This window comes from Prionailurus bengalensis, chromosome C1 (assembly GCF_016509475.1).
Source record: "Prionailurus bengalensis isolate Pbe53 chromosome C1, Fcat_Pben_1.1_paternal_pri, whole genome shotgun sequence".
In the NCBI taxonomy this organism is placed as follows: Eukaryota; Metazoa; Chordata; class Mammalia; order Carnivora; family Felidae; genus Prionailurus; species Prionailurus bengalensis.
Genome location: NC_057345.1, coordinates 134,668,880 through 134,686,060, shown reverse-complemented (window position 1 = coordinate 134,686,060; position 17,181 = coordinate 134,668,880). Strand labels below are relative to the sequence as shown.

The 17,181-nt window shown below is 36.3% G+C and overlaps 1 protein-coding gene across 1 annotated transcript in view; it reads right to left on the bottom strand.

Moving 5' to 3' along the window:
* KYNU (kynureninase) overlaps positions 1 to 15,811 on the bottom strand; it is a 110,652-nt gene extending 94,841 nt beyond the window's left edge. Inside the window, exons 1-2 of the mRNA XM_043576626.1 lie at positions 15,560 to 15,811; positions 8,023 to 8,205 (exon numbers count right to left, since the gene is read on the bottom strand). Of these exons, the coding sequence (XP_043432561.1) occupies positions 8,023 to 8,191 (169 nt within the window). The 5' untranslated portion in view covers positions 8,192 to 8,205; positions 15,560 to 15,811. The remainder of the gene's footprint in view (positions 1 to 8,022; positions 8,206 to 15,559) is intronic.
* Positions 15,812 to 17,181: the final 1,370 nt, after the last annotated feature.

Below are 17,181 nucleotides of genomic sequence, written 5' to 3'. Positions count from 1 at the left end.
CTTCAGATTCTGTTATCTCCCTCTCTCTCTCTGCCCCTCCCCCACTCACTCTCTGCCTTTCTAAAATAAAATTAAAAAAAAAAAACATTAAAAAAACTAGTTTCCTAACATAATCTTCAAAAAAGTTTTAGAATAAATGTTTTTTCCTCAAAGTATAGTTTAGATTTAACATGTTTTTTTTTTTCTTGTACTACAGAAAAATACTTCTGGCCTTCTATATTTTAGAAAAATCTAAGACATAATTTGACATGGGAAAGTACATCCTGACACACTGAATTTAAGTAAAATACATTGAGTAGCATTTTAGAATCTGAGGAGTTTGAAAAATAAATGATAGTAAGTATACTGGGGAAGAAAACCAGAATTTGAAATGCCACCAAATTGGCATTGAGTTTCTCATTTTCTTTCTACTTCTGAGGAATCTCTCAGGGTTTGCTTTCAAAGAGAGCCAGAAACTCCAAGTTTTGTAGTGAGTGTGAACTATAAGAACTCCAAGAGAAGCCCACTATCCCTATTTCTGAAGAGTTACAAAGAGAATCACTAAGGGCCAGAGAGACAGAGAGAGTGAGAGTGGTAGAAATCTTGTTGGTGAAAGGGCGGGCCTACCCGGCCGACTCCATCTTGTTCTGTGTCCTTCACCTTGACCACACCTCCTCCTCTTGACCCCCCCCCCCCACCTGCCTAACAGGACTCAGACCCTTCCCCAGCCAATCGGCTGAGGCCATAGCCATTACCTCACCAACTGCCCCTAGGCCCCAATAAAACCTTTGTCCTTTTGAAACTCGCTCTCTCCCTGGTATCTCACTGCTGCATCGGTGCAGGTAGGGGATTGAGCTCGAGCTAGCTAGAATAAAGGCTCTTTTGCTTTTGCATCAGACTCGGCTCCCTGGTGGTCTTTGGGGATCACGAATTCTGGGCATAACATTGGCTTTTCTCTTTTTTCTTTCATTTATTTCTGTTCTCTTCCACAGTAACCACTAGTCAATTCTGTGACAGTGGCAGCAGTTATAATAACAGTAGTTGCACAGGAACCCAAATCACTGAGAAAGGAAACCCTTCCCTCTAACTAGAGGAAGGATGGTTCTAAGAATGTGGGATAACTCTAGTTGTTTTGTTTTCTCCCTGTCCTCTTGCTTCTGGTGCCCAGAAGCAAGCATAGTCATATGCATAACAAAAAGGATCAATTAAAATGCCCATTTTCTAGCCAGAGGAAAATGAAGATGGACCCTGGGAAGCAAGAAATTGTTAGGCTTATTGCAAAGAGAGAGCTTAAGAAAATGATCATATACCTTTGTACATGAACTTTTGAGCTCACCCATGTACTGTGCCTGAATAGATCTAAGTCTAAGTGATTCAACAAAATTTGAGAATTGAACCTAGATTCTAAATTGGTGTTTGAGTGTCATATATACAGGAAAGATCCAAATAATACTGCAAAGGTTTTGAAAACTGAATTACCATTGGAACTACCATCCACAGAAGGTGAGTAGGAACTTGCAAACAACTTATCTGAGTAGATTGCTTGCTAAAGCAAACCAAAGGAAATGAACAATATAAACATTCTTGATAGGATTTAAAATGACAAAGACTTATAGGGTAATACCAAAATGTCTAGAACACAATATAAATTTACTCAACACAAGATGAACCAGAACCGTCTCAACATATCTTAATGGAAAAGAAAATCAATGGACATCAAACCCAAAACAACACAGATATTGGAATTATCAGACAAAGACCATAAGGTAGCTATTATAACTATACTCCAAGATGTAAGGGAAAGTACTTTTGAAATGAATATAAAAAAAATAAAAAGTTTCAGCAGAGAAGTAAAATATTTTAAAAAGAAACAAACTGAAACTTTAGAACTGCAAAATACAATAAATGAAATTTTTGAGAAATTCCAAAATGGACTTGAGAGCAGAATGAACATGACAAAGGAAAGAGTCCTTGAACTTGTAGACAGATCAAAGAAATTATCCAATTTGTACATCGGTGGGGGGGGGGGGGGGGAAGAAATTGTAAGAAAATGAATACAATTTCAAGAATATGTAAGCCAATACCAAAAGGTATAATATTTGTATTATTGGAATATCAGAAGAAAAGGAAGAAGAATGGGATGCAAAAATGTTTTAAGAAATAATGGTTAAAAATTCCTCAAATTGGTCAAAAATTTAAACTTGCATACTTAAAAATCTCAGTGAACTCCAAGGAGGATAAACTCAAATAAATGCATGCCCCAAAGAGGTTAGAGGTTAGAATAAGAGACTCTTAAAAACTGAGAACAAACTGAGGGTTGATGGGGGGTGGGAGGGAGGGGAGGGTAGGTGATGGGTATTGAAGAGGGCATCTTTTGGGATGAGCATTGGGTGTTGTATGGAAACGAATTTGACAATAAATTTCATATATTAAAAAAAAACAAATAAATGCATGCCCAGACACATTATAATCAAACCGCTGGTAATTTAAGGCAAAGAAAAATCTTTAAAGCAACCACAGACATCGGTCCTAGGTCTATTGGGGACTGATAATTCTAATGATGACAATTTCTCATCAAATAACGTGGAGGACAGAAACCAATGGACCAAAATTTTTAAGAAGTGACTGAAAGAAAATAATTGTCAGCACAGAATTTTATGTCTGGCAAAAATATTCTTCGGAAATGGAGGCATAATAAAGACATTTTCAGGGGAAGGAAAATGAAGAAAAACCTTTGGCTGTCGATCTGTCTAAAAGAAATACTAAGGGAAGTTCTTTTGGGTGAGAAGAAATAATACTAGAGGGAAGTTTGGACGTTAGGAATGAAGGAAGAGCAACATAAGTAGTAGATATCTAGGTAAATGTAAAAGACTCTTCTTTAATATTTTTAAATATACATGATATACGGTTATACATATTGAAAAGAAAAAATGAAAACAGTATCTGGGTTTTCAGAGTTTGTAGATGTAAGATATATATAACAACTATGACATAAAAAGATGAGAAAGAGAGCTAATTATATAATTTTAATTTTCTACATCCTGTTTGAAGTGATAAAATAGTTTCTAAATCAAGTAATGAGTTTAAATAGATATTTAATATATATTAATAACTATTAATTAATATATTATATATAATGTATATTTTATATTATATATGTTTAATCTCTAGAGCAACCAGTAAATCAAACCAACAAAAACTACACAAAAAGATATAATACAAAACTTAATATGTAACTTAATGTGATACCAAAAAAATATAGATATCATCAAAGCAAAGGCAAGAAAGGGGGAAAGAAATAAAGGAAAATTGACACAAAACAAATAATAAAATGGTTGATCTAAATCTACATCTGTCAATAATTACATTACACATAAAGAGTCTGAATATGCCAGTGAAAATTCATTGCCAGAGTGAATTTAAAAAGAGACCCAACTCTGTTCTATCTATAAGTAGACAGTCTATTTTTCAATTGCAATGATATGGGTAGGTGGAAAAAGATATGCTAAGGAAACACTGATCAAAATGAACCTAGATTAGTATATTAATATCAGACAAGGAAGACTACAGAGTAAAGAAATTACCAGGGATAAAGTAGAACATTACATAATGATAATGTATCAATTCAATAAGATATAACAATCTCAAATGTGAATGCATCTAACACCAGAGTTATTTCTCCCAGTTAACAGTTTATTCATTGAATAATTAACTCAGGTTTGTTCAATCAGTATTTAAAATATTTCTTGAATCTCTTCCCTTTTTTCACCTCCAATGCATTTACTTTGATTTTTACAGTTCCTTTTGGATTTCTGAAAAAATATTCTACATCATTTCCTTAATTCTACTTTTGCCTTCTTCAATATGAGTCTGCAGTCTTGATGAAATGATATTAGTAACATTAATATACAATTTTGTGGTTCCAAGCTTAAACATTTTCCACAGCTATGAATAAACTCAGCAGAAATTCAAACATTACTGGGCAGTTAAAAAAGAAAGAAAGAAAGAAAGAAAGAAAGAAAGAAAGAAAGAAAGAAAGAAAGAAAGAAAGAAAGAAAGAAAGAAAGAAAGAAACACCCACATGCGAACACACACACACACACACACACACACACACACACGCAAATTTTCTAATTCTTCAGCAACTATGCTTTCTCTTGCTTGTGTGTTTACAAATGCTATTCTTTCTGAGGGATAAGACCTCACTGGCCACCTCCACCTTAGGGTCTGCCTAGATGACTCCCATTCATACAAAGAGAAATAACATAGCCCTTGCTTTCAGAGAACAATTAGTCTAATACAAAAGGAAAGACAAAATTACAAGTAGGTCCATGGGGTGTCTCGGTGGCTCAGCCGGTAAAGCATCCGACTCTTGGTTTCCGCTCAGGTCATGATCTTGTGGTTGGTGAGTTCGAGCCCTGCATTGGGCTCTGTGCTGACAGCTCAGAGTCTGGACCATGCTTAGGATTTTGTGTCTCCCTCTCTCTCTGCCCCTCCCCTGCTCATGTTCTGATTCTCTCTCTCTCTCTCTGGTAAAAATAAATAAACATTTACAAAAATTTTTTAAAAAGATTACAAGTCCACAAAATTGCATAATGCAAGTGCAATGAGAAATTCAAAAAGTCTACGAAATCAAATTTTTAACTAAGAAATATTCTTACTTTTTTTCTTATAGAAATTAGATACATAAATCATTAGAATCCTATAGTCATAAATATAGCTGGATAAAACCTTTATTTAACACGTTAGCTACTATAAAATAAAGGATTATACTTTATGCTAAAAAGCATACTTTCCCATATTTCATTCACTGATACCTCATACTTGTCACTAACTTCTGAGCCTAACAATAGTTGAACTGAAGAGGCTCTATTATATTACATGGAACCCCTGGAGACAAACTCAAGCATGGCAGTTTTCTATGCCAATTGTATCTAACAGGATAATATCACTAAGTCATAGTAATGGTAGATCTTGTTTGGAGAGCATTCAATTTAACTTATTAAAGTTGAATGACAATTTTCTCATCTTTCCTGAACATATGATAAAATTGAAAGAGGGGAATATTTGAGGATGAAAGAAACAGTGATAGGAATACCATTGAAATAACTTTCTAGGTCCAAGACGGAGCTGCTTCTGCCCAGGATGATACATCAGGATGGAAACTTAGGTGACTTTCCTAGTCCCTATTAATGTTCTGCTTGACCAGGAAGACAGTACATACTGTCAGCCAATCCTAATGCCAAGCCAACTCTGGACTCTATACTTATTTCCTTATTCCTTCTTGCCCCAAACAAGTTTCACTATGTGGCCCCACCAAATCAGACATTTTCTATTTTTCTCTTCCTTGTTCTTTATTCTTTGTCCTATAAAAGCTTCCTGCCTCCCACCCCATTTTGCAGTTCCCTGGACCCTAGGGAATGGAAATTGTGAGTTTCAGGAAGTGTTAAATAAAGTCTGTATCATCTAAATTGTCTTCCTTATCATTTTTAAGCAACTCTGTGTAAAACTACTCTCAAACACAAGTTACTTGCAAGGGCATTGTCTGATTTAATGATCTATATAGAGCAAAATAGTAACAGGTTTGGTAGATTACTGGCCACTTGGAGCTGGGGATGTAAAAAGGGAGTAAAGACTCAGGTTGTGGTGATGATCATCAAACTATAAGCACCTATTGAACTATGCACTTAAAAACATTTTTTTAATGTTTATTTACTTTTTGAGAGAGAGAATGAGAGAGAGAGACAGAAGCAAAGGAGGGGCAGAGAGAGAGAGGGAGACACAGAATCTGAGGCAGGCTCCAGGCTTTGAGCTGTCAGCATATAGAGACTGATGTGGGACTTGAACCCATGGACCATGAGATCATGACCTGAGCCAAAGGCAGACACTTAACCGACTGAACCACCCAGGTGCCCCAAACTGTGCACTTAAAATACTAAATGATATAAGTCAGACAAAGAAAGAAAATATTGTATGATATCATTGATATGAAGAATTGAATGAATGAATGAATGAATGAATAAATAAATATAAATGAACTGATAGATACAGAGACAGATTGGTGGTGGTTGCCAAAGGCGACAGGTGTGGGGTAGGCAAAATAGGTAAAAATAGTCAAAAGGTACCAACTCTCAGTTATAAGATAAGCAAATCCTGGGGGTATCTTGCAGAGCATAAAACAAAGTGGATTCTATGGTATATAAATTCCAACTCAATAGAGTAGTTTCTTTTTTAAGTAAGCTCTATGCCCAACATGAAGCTTGAGCTCATGACCCTGAGATCAAAAGTCCCATGCTCTACTGACTGAGCCAGTCAGGTTCCCTTAGAGTAATCTTTGAAAAAGTAATAGCTTTGAGTCAAGACAAGTGGAGAAGGAGTCCCAAAATTTGGAATCCATTTCTGGTTATATCGTCCAACTACATGGACTAGGCAAATTCATTTAAAATTCCTTACAGGGGTGCCTGGGTGGCCTAGTCGGTTAACAGTCCGACTTCAGCTCAGGTCATGATCTCATGGTTCGTGAGTTGGAGCCCCTCATTGGGCTCTGTGTGGATAGCTGAGAGCCTGCCTCAGATCGCTGTCTCCCTCTCTCTCTGCCTTACCTCCCTCCACACCGCTCACACACTCTCTCTCTCAAAAATAAATAAACATTAAAAAAAATTTTTTAATTTAAAACTCCTTAGAACAAGTTGTTAATATAACTAAGACCTAAAAAATTAAAATCAATTGAAAAATAAAATATCTAGAAGCAACAAACTTTATACATGAAGAGAAAATTACAACTTTTTAAGAAAAGCAAATAGCCAAGGAGTTTATACAAATTTCAAACACTGTTCCAAGATTTGCAAATTCAAACAAGGAAGGAACAATTTTTGATTATCAAATAAGCAAAGATGTCCATGACACAAGTGCTTTTGTTTCTGGAGGAAATACAAATGTAAATGTGGAAGTCATTTTGGTACTTTGATAGGTAGGTCATAAAAACTTTGTCTTTTATCTCTGAAAAACCAATATATCTTATGGAACTATCCAGTATCCTCTCAGAGATTCAGGAACAATTATGTTCCAAACAGGAATAATTTAGAGATATTTAGACAGGTCTTTCCAATATTTATGTCTTGCATGCCTTCCTTGCTTGCTTTCTTCCTTTTTCTTGGTGCATATGTTTGTGCATGAGTGTGTGTGTGCATGCATGTGTGCATGTGTTATTTTGGGGGTATGGTCTTTAGAACAACATTGAACATTAAGTGCAACATCAGCTAAGTAAAAATAATTTTGACCCTTTTCTCTAACAATGTCTCAAAAACCATCTAGGAAAAGGAAAATAAAACCTATATTTATTTTGACAAATCTTTTTTCATTGATGTAAAATGGAGCAAAGTCAAATATTTTAAAAATTTCATATTTTTATACTTGTGCTACCTATTTTTTTAAAATAGGACATCCCCAAACCAAGAACAGAATCAGCTTACCATATTATTTAAAAGAAAAAAAAATGCAATATGTATTTCTTAGTCATTGATTGTTTCCTTATTTTTGGTAATTCTTATACATGCCATCTTTACTCACAGCATACAAAGATGGTTATTCACATAATATCTTCTTAATATGCCCAAATCACAAAATAATATCTCCTCTAAAAGAAATATCATGCTATCATTAACTAGGTGCCACAAATAAGAGATATTCTAATACTGTATTGAAAAGAAATTGTTTTGAGCTCTAAGTGCTTAGAGAACAAGTAAATGCGTCTGCCTATAATTTTCAATCAGTCACTCTATTGTTCAGAGAAATAGATGACAGTATAAAAACGCTGCAAGTATTTTATTCAGAAGAAGAAAAGGAACATAAAGAATCTGAGGCTAAGGTTGGCTGACAGGCTGATTTAGTAGCACCAGGAACTTTCTGTTTTTCAGACATAATTACAATGGCTCTATTATGTAAGAGAACAACTATTTCAAAGGTTTATGATAAACTCATGTAGTAGCAAAAATAAATTAATAAATTAATTAAGAAGAATAGAATTCTTTTCAGTGTTCTTACCTGCAGGTAGATCCTGCATTTTGGGGATATGAAAATACTCTCTGAAGTGCCTCAGCTTATCTTCCTTATCAAGGTGGAGGGCAACCCTCTCATCTGTCAGGTGACATCTAAGTTCAGATGCGATGCGTTGAAGTGTGTCAGCTGGTAACTCAAGAGGTGAAGCCTCCATTACAAGTTGTTTCTCTAAAAGTGAAGAAAAATAATTAAAAATAATTTAGCCACCACCATTTTTTTTCTGTAGAAAATGAGCCTTTTAGGTAAAGAATGTTGTGTCTTTCCTTTTTAAAAAAATTTTTAATGTTTATTTATTACTTTATTTTTTTTAATGTTTATTTATTTTTGACAGAGAAAGAGAGAGAGCATGAGCAGGGAAGGGGCAGAAAGAGGGGGAGACACAGAATCCGAAGCAGGCTCCAGGCTCTGAGCTGTCAGCACAGAGCCCAACGTGGGGCTCAAACTCACAAACTGTGAGATCATGACCTGAGCCCAAGTCGGACGCTCAACCGACTGAGCCACCCAGGCACCCCTAATGTTTATTTATTTTTGAGAGAGAGAGAGAGAGAGAGAGAGACAGACAGACAGAGCATGAGCAGGGGAGAGGCATAGAGAGAGGGAGACACAGAATCCAAAGGAGGCTCCAGGCTCTGAACTGTCAGCACAGAGCCCGATGTGGGGCTCAAACCCACATACCATGAGATCATGACCTGAGCCGAAATCAGATGCTTAACCAACTGAGCCACCCAGGCACCCCATGTCTTTTTTTTTCTTTTAAGTGTATTTCTTTTGAGAGAGACAGAGAAAGTGTAAGCAGGGGTGGGGCAGAGAGGGAGAGAGAGAATCCCAGGCAGGTCCCAAGCATGGTCAGCATGCAGAGCCCCATGCTGGGCTCAAACTCATAAAACCACAAAACCATGAGATCATGACCTGAGCAGAAATCTAGAGTCAGTCACTTAACCATCTGAGCCACCCAGGCATCCCAAGAATCTTGTCTTAAATAAGATTCTTATTTTTCCAACCTTAGAATAACTTTCTTAACCAAACAGCATTAAACCTCATGCTTGAGTTTTTCTCATGTATGAAATAAAGAAAATGATAATAACTTAGGGATGTTGAAAAGAATAAATTAGGTAAAGGTGGTCAGGACAGAGTATGCTCTCAATAAATGTTAGCTCTTTCCATTTTTATTTTCTGGATAATGGTCCAAATTAGTGGCTTTCAAACATACATAGTTTTATCACCTTTTCCTCTAGATGTCTTACTGGGGGTAACAGTAAAGAAGCTTTTGTGGGGCAACAAGGTGGCTCAGTTGGTTAAGAAATGGACTCTTGATTAGGAGTCAGGTCATGATCTCATGGTTGGTAAGACTAAGCCCTGCATTGGGCTTTGTGCTGGCAGCTCAGAGCCTGTTTGGGATTCTCTCTCTCCTTCTCTGTCTCTGTCCCTCCCCTGCACACACTCTGTCTCCTTCTCTCTCAAAATAAATAAATAGACATTAAAAAATTTTTTGTTTTACCTTTTTAAAATATTTACTTATTTGTGAGAGAAAGAGAGACAGAGAATGAGTTAAGGGGGAAGGGCAGAGAAAGATGGAGACACAGAACCCAAAGCAGGCTCTAGGCTCCGAGTTGTCAGCACAGTGCCCGACATGGGGCTCAAACTCACAAACTGTAGGATCATGACCTGAGCCGAAGTCAGACACTCAACTGACTGAGCCACCCAGGTGCCCCTTGGATCATAATTTTAAAATTAGGGACATATATACAATAAAATCTTAACAAAGTCTTTATTGTGAATGAAAAAGGTAAGTTTACCTTAAGAAATGTTGACTTTTGCCATAGGAAGACCAAAGAGCTGTTTATGCTGCCATAATGAGAAACTTTTCTCTCACAATTATATGTTCCATCTTAGAATGAAACAGGGCCCTGTGGTATTTTATGAAACTATATCCTGCTCTATGTAATCATCATTTAAATTTCACACAATTGTGGAAAAAAAGCTCAATTTTCTGGAAGGGAAAAAATAACAGTGGAAATTTAACTACGTATTCTTAAACTTTACCCAAGTTTTCTTTATATTTATTTATTCATATTTCACAAAGTTTTAGTTTTTTTTGAAATTGAGCAACTATGGTATTAGAGAAAAAAACATTTTCTCAGGCTAGCTTGATTTACAAATTTATACTTTTGTGTCTCCACGTATACATTCCTCCATTTATTTACTTTCCAACAAGTACTTGTTGAATACCAGCCATGTAGTTCCAAGCACTGATAGAATAACAGTGTAAAAGATGGTGTATAAGTAATTAATTAGTGGACAATGAAAAAATAATTTAAAAAAATGTAATTTGAGATCGTTTCAACAGCTACGAGTAAACAGAACAGAGTAATGGGATAGAGAGTCACTGGGGTATGGAATGGCTTCTCAGGGAGAGGGTCATTTAAGTGCATCTCTCTGAGGCAGGGACATATGTGCATATGTGGAACATTTTATGGAGTCAAATATGTGAGGACCAAGAACCAGAGAAGATGACAACAAGTACACAGATCCTGTGGTGGATGGAGATGGTCTTGGTCTGTTCAGCTAATGCACTAAGGGAAGTAGTCAGAAGGAGAGACTATGAGATAAAAGAGGCAGAGGCAGAGGCAGAAGTTAATTATGAAGAACTTTGAAGCTAGAAAGGAGTTTGGGTATTTTTCTAAGTTTAATGGGAAATTGTCAGAGAATCTTGAGTAGGAAAATGACATGATGTAATTTTGCATGAAATAAAAATCACTTTTTCTGCTCTCTGATGAATTAGAAGAGTTGAAAAAGAGAAGCAAGGCTATTTTAGTAGTTCAGAGAAAAAGTGATGGTGGATTAAATGTGAAAAAGAGAAAAATAGAGAAAAGGGTGAATTCATTATATATTTTGGAGGAAAAGCAAATAGATTTTCTCTGGTGTGGGATATGGGCAAATATGTTGGAAGTGGTGAAATAAGAAATACCCAGGGAAGAAAAATTTTGAGAAGGAAAATCAAAGTTCTATGTAGGACACATAAAGTTTGAGGTAGAAATATCAAACTGGCCATTGGATGTTGCGTTCTATAGCTTAGAAGAAAATTAGATCACAAGATATAAGCTTGATATTTTTCAACTCATAGACTATACTTAAAGCCTAGAAATCCTAAGAACTAACTAAAAATAACAGAGAGGAAGCTCTCAAATCTCAATTCAATCATCTGTCTTTAATTCATCATCCTTACTTCTCCCACCCCAACCAACACACCCAGTATTAGGCAATAAACAGTTGCATGTCTGAATATTGTACAATGCCAGTAAAACAAGCATACTTCTTATTGTCTAAACTTGAATTCTTCTGCTTGTTTATTTGAGCTCTTCTTTTGTCAATTGCCAGTGGTCTCCTTGATAAGCTGTTCTGTATATTCTCAAAGAAAGATACTGATCTTGATCTGAATATGTTTTTAGCTTTGATGCCAATAATGATTACCAATTGCTCCAATCCATGCTTGTACAAAAGTCAATGATTTCAACATTGGTGTTGATTGTTCTTTCACTATGTGACCATACTAAATTATTGTCTTTTTCATGAAATTTTCTATGTGATTTTTCATGTCATTCTCATGTCATTCCCTTTGCCTAAAATGTCCTATTTCGCCTTATACACATTCACATCCTAGTCACCTTCAAAGCCCTAGCTCAAATGTTACTTTTTTTATCCTATAAGTCCTCAGCTAAAAGTAAGTTTTCCTCCTCTGGATACCTGTAACACTTAGAAGCACATCCTAATTGATAAATAATGCATCTTGTCAGATACTATATTTATTTAGATGCATATATGTTTGGGAAAGCTTAAACAAGTTGCCGTGCCTACAACTTGATTCTGCGTGGGTTCCTACCTATTACCTTCTGATGAAATAACCTGCCTTTTGAATGGAGATGACTGTGCCTCTACCACTTGACAGTATCAACTGCTTGGTCACACTTGATTAGACCCCTAATGGACACGACCCACTTGAGACAATCACCTGTTGTGTCAATGATCTGCAAGAGACTTGTGAATGCCTTAGCCAAACAGTCATTCATGATTGTGTTTAGCTGAGCATCGAATAAAATTCTTTCAGGAATCATAGCTATGACATACAGTCATTTATTCAGTTAGAAACAGGAGCAAAAACTTTAAAAAACCATAGAAAGCAATGATAAAATGGTTGGGTGTAGGAGTCTTGTCATGAGTGACTCATTTTTTCAAAGTTAAACAGAGCCACTGGTTGCTAAAGCATGAAGTGATTTCAGCAGCAAATAAGAATCAACTTAATTATGCAACAGCAGGTGATGGAATAGCTATGTCTCCTGAAAGGTCCAGGAAAAACCAGTCTGGAGAGTCACTGAATCCTTCCATGCAGCAAATTATGTGTAAGGCCTGGAAGGCCACCTACTTGGCTGTTCTGAAAATCCCACGAGCTATTTTCTGCCTATCAAGGGTGTCTTTACTATAAACCTATTACTTACAGTGGCTTGATTGAGTTGCTAGTCTACACTACTGAACTGTATTCTACCTAGGGGCCTGAGTCTTGTTCATCTTTGCATCCATTCCATTCCTGAGCAGTGGCTTTTAGATAGAGTGTTCCCCTAAAACGACAGTTGAACAAAGATGCACAAAATAGCTTGAATTATTTCACATGATTAATGACTGTTCACAGAGAATACCATTCTTATTACAATCACATGGAAATTAAAAACATTTTCAATGAGACTAAGAATCAAGAGAGCTCGTCTTATGTTTAAGAATGTCTTTGGAGAGTGAGCACTCTTTTATTTTTATTTATTTTAATTTTTTTTTTTTTGAGAGACAGAGAGACTGAGCATGAGTGGGGAAGGGGCAGGGAGAGAGGGAGACACAGAATCTAAAGCAGGCTCCAGGCTCTGAGCTGTCAGCACAGAGTCCCATACAGGGTTCAAACTCACGAGCTGTGAGGCCATGACCTGAGCCGAAGTCGGATGCTTAACCGACTGAGCCACCCAGGTTCCGTAAGTCAACGCTTTGATGGTTCATTGGAGTTGACTGTAAACTCTAACTGGGTTACCTAAATAAAGTGACACATTAGTTTGCTACCATTATATTCCCAGTAAAATCCAACTTTCTTTGTTTAAAACAAAAAAGATATTCATATTCATTCATTAGCTAGTTTATATTTGTTTCTTATTTAATCCTTGTAACAATCCTGAGGGATCAGAATAACTCTCCCATTTCCAGACCAAACTCTGGAATCAATAGAGAAGAAAGAAAAAGGTATGAGGACTCTCTAGTTCACTGTTTGGGACCGTACTTCACTTGAGGAACTTAGTCAATCATGCTTGTCTTTGGGATGGCACGCAGGTAGAATGTACAGAGCAGGATTCCTGGCCCTCTAAATTTATTTTTCCTTTCATCTTGTTTTATGACTTTTAAAAAATGTTTCTTTCGCTCATTCTTTTTTCCCCCTTTCATTATTTTTTTCAGCTTTGTACTCAGTCTGCAAAATACTGCAGGCAATGAATCTAATCTACTCTTTTTAATCAGTCCTTCCAGTCCAGTCCCAGCCAGGCAGAGGTTAAAGCAGCTGGTTCCTCTTCTGGGCCTGTCACAGCCCAAATGTCACAACCCCACCTGCACTGACAGTGAGATACCTGCTGGCAAAATAATATTTCTGGGAGAACACACCTGGTCTCACCCTGCCAACAGGCACAGCCACCACCAGAAGCTAATACAGTCCTCAGTGCCCACAATACCACAGTGCCCTCACTCCAAGGAAGCAGTTTATTAACTCATAACAGTTGCTGCTTCATTCTGCACTCATCCTGCCATGTAAGACAATTAGTGCTTCACAAGCCATAATTTTATCCCTTGTGTAGGTTTATCATTTTCAAATAAACTAACATGCCCTTATTGTGAAATAAAAAAATTCAATCCAAGTTAAAAACCCCAAATTGTATATGTCACATTTTTAATAATGATGTTATTAAGAAAGTGGAGATGTATATGCATTTGGTCTTGGGCAAGTCACCTAACTTTTCTGTTCTGCAATGCTATATAAAACTAATTTAAGTTTACTTTCTTCAGAAGATCATGATTAAGAGTGAATGAAATTAAGTAGGTAAATTTCTTTATAAAGAGATAAAAGATGTGCTCATGGTATCTTTAAGTATTAATACCCTGTGATGAAAATTGCCATTTTACCCTCACTTTAGCTTTTGAAATTTTGAAAATTGCATTTTGCCAATTTTATTTGGACAGCTACAACTTTAAGGCTAAAACTTCTATAAAAAATGATTGTTTTGGGGATTCTCGGTGGCTCAGTCGGTTAGGTGTCTGACTTTAGCTCAGGTCATGATCTCAAAGTCCGTGGGTTCGAGCCATGTATTGGGCTCTATGCTGACAGCTCAGAGCCTGGAGCCTGCTTCCGATTCTGGGTCTCTCTCTGCCCGTCCCCACTCATGCTCTGTCTCTCTCTGATTTCAAGAATAAATAAAACATTTAAAAATTTTTTAAGTAAAAAAAATGGACTGCTTTTAAGGAATCATGGAATTCAGGATCCTCCAGTCACCCATGGGACTAAGGTTAAATAGTTAAATAAATGGCTATTGAATACTCAGTGGTTAATCTTTATACAACTTCAGGTTTCATGCCTGAAATGAGCCAATTAAACACATGAGTTCAAAGTTTAGAAGCTGACAAAGCAAATTATAAAGAAAGTGCATAGTGTTTCATTGAGAAAGAAATAAAGCATTACTTAACATATGTGCACAGAGCAACGTTCTTTAAACACATCATTGTTTGAGAAATGAGTGACATCATTGTCACAACTGCATGTTTCATATCAAGGATTATATGAGTTACATGCTGAATTTCACATTAATAAGATCAATGCATTTGCTCCAATGCTATTACCTAAAAAAACACCCCACCTCTCTCAAAAGAAAAGCAGGAAAGAAAGAAACAAAACAAAACTTTCTTACCTATTAAAAAAAAAGTGTACCAACTCTCCATTCTTAGGAAAATATTTCATAAAATGAAAGGGGAAGAAACCCTGTTCGTGAAATAGATGTTTTCACTTCCCCAAATAAATATTTAATATGACTAATGGCACCACAAGACAACTAGAATTACCAGAAAACAGAGGACTTCATGCTTCTTTAAAGATGTGAATTTTTATCTAATCTTACCACTTCAACTCAAGTAACTGCAGAAGTACTTTAATTAGTCAAATGTAATTATCTTTTAGTAAATGAATTGCACAGTACTATTGACAACAGTTCTTTTTCACTACATTGGTAAAGATCCCTTTATTTAAGTGAAAATTTTAAAGGAGGGGAGGGCATTAGGGGACTGTGTCATTTTTATAAAGATAATTTGGAGAAATAAAAAGAGAAGAAAGAGCCTGGCAGAAGAAACCACTAACACAGTGTAGCAAGGATTCTAGCAGAAAGAACTTTCCTTTAGAAAAAAATCGCTGACTATATATTTGTGTAGAGTGTATTATCTGTGTCTCTGTGCTTACCAGTTAGGATTCCGATGATGGGATGGATCCACAGCTCCCTGCCTCCTTTAAAAAAAAAAGAAAGAAAGAAAGAAAAGGAAAAAGAAAAACTCTCAAGATTTCCTTGCAGATTTACAGGTCAGAACTCAGGGTGAGAAACTCCGGGCACTTCTGCATAGACAAAAACCTGTGGGGAATTTGTGAGCTAACTTTAGTTCCTCCCCCTTTTTCTAAACTGATAGTAAATCTCCAGTCACTGACAAACACCTAAGCAACAGGCGGCTCTTGCTCTCTCTTTCAAACAGGAGGGGCTTATTTAGGACTTTGTCCTCTAAGCCGCTCTAAACACTAAACTCTAAACACTTCTTTGCCTTCCAACTCCTTAGAACTTTGGGCAAAAAAACTATATCCTATAATGATCCTACTGAGTAAATAGAGTAACCTTGTTGGTGTGTAAGTCATACCAATGAGTTTGCTCTGGAGCTAAATTCCAAAATTCGCATTTCTTCTTGGTTTGGGCTCTGGAATACACTAATAAGGACGGAGAGAAATTCTTTCCCAAGTCTCAAAATAAAGGAAACTTGGCTTTTGAGGCCACGCCCGGTGATCAAATGCATTGTGAGTTTCTAGTCTGAAGGCAGAGTTCGACATTTAACAGATTAACATTTTTAGTCACAAGTTTAAAACAGGTTCTCAATTCTAGAATATACTTTATTGCCCCATAGATGCATTAAACACACACACACACACACACACACACACACACAACTTCTAGATTTTCAGTTTAGTTAACAAGACAATCAAGGAAGAGAGTTTGAAGATAAAGTGGAAATTTAGCCTCAAAATCTTCATAAATGCAAATTCTTCCTTTAAGTCTATGGTCTGTCTATTGTTCTACCTCTGTTATCTCTTCATGCTGATTCCTGAGCTTGGGTCTAGTGGGTGAATATACTTTTAGGCATAAAATCAAAGAGTAAAGAGTTTTAGAGTGAAGACTAAAGATAGGGACTGGGCCTTTTGTATGTATGTCTATGCCTTTTTGAGCACCCACACACAGCAGGCAAAACATTATTTGATTCAATCATCTCTGCCATGTGTTCACTATATAACTCAGGACAATTTACCTAATGCGCCCTGAAACTCAGTATCCATCTATCAAATGGACACCAAATTACCTTCTCACAAGATTAGTAAAATACAAAACAATGCATGTGGAAAGCCAGCACACCAAGACACATAAGTCAGCAAATGACACATTCTTTTTTTTCTGAATTAATCAAAAAGTATTGCCCTCCAGTGTCCAAAAGAGGACGATAAAACACATGAAATGAATTTAATACAAGTAATTGAACAGTGAAAATAAAATATATTTCATTTTATCTCTCCTACCCTTACAATAATCCTATAATGTGAGTACTGTATCCTTACACTATTTAGTTGAAAGAGTAAAACTTTGAATCCAGTCTGGGTATCTCAAAATTTGCATTTTTTTTCCTATTTTGTTTATTTCTTGGGATGTAAGAACTTTGGAAGATTTGACTGGTTTTAATATCCAGGAAGTGAGCCTGGGCTGGAGTCTGTGTCATTTTTGGTAAAGAATCATAATCCTTTAACTACTGACTATGGATATTGAAATAGAAATA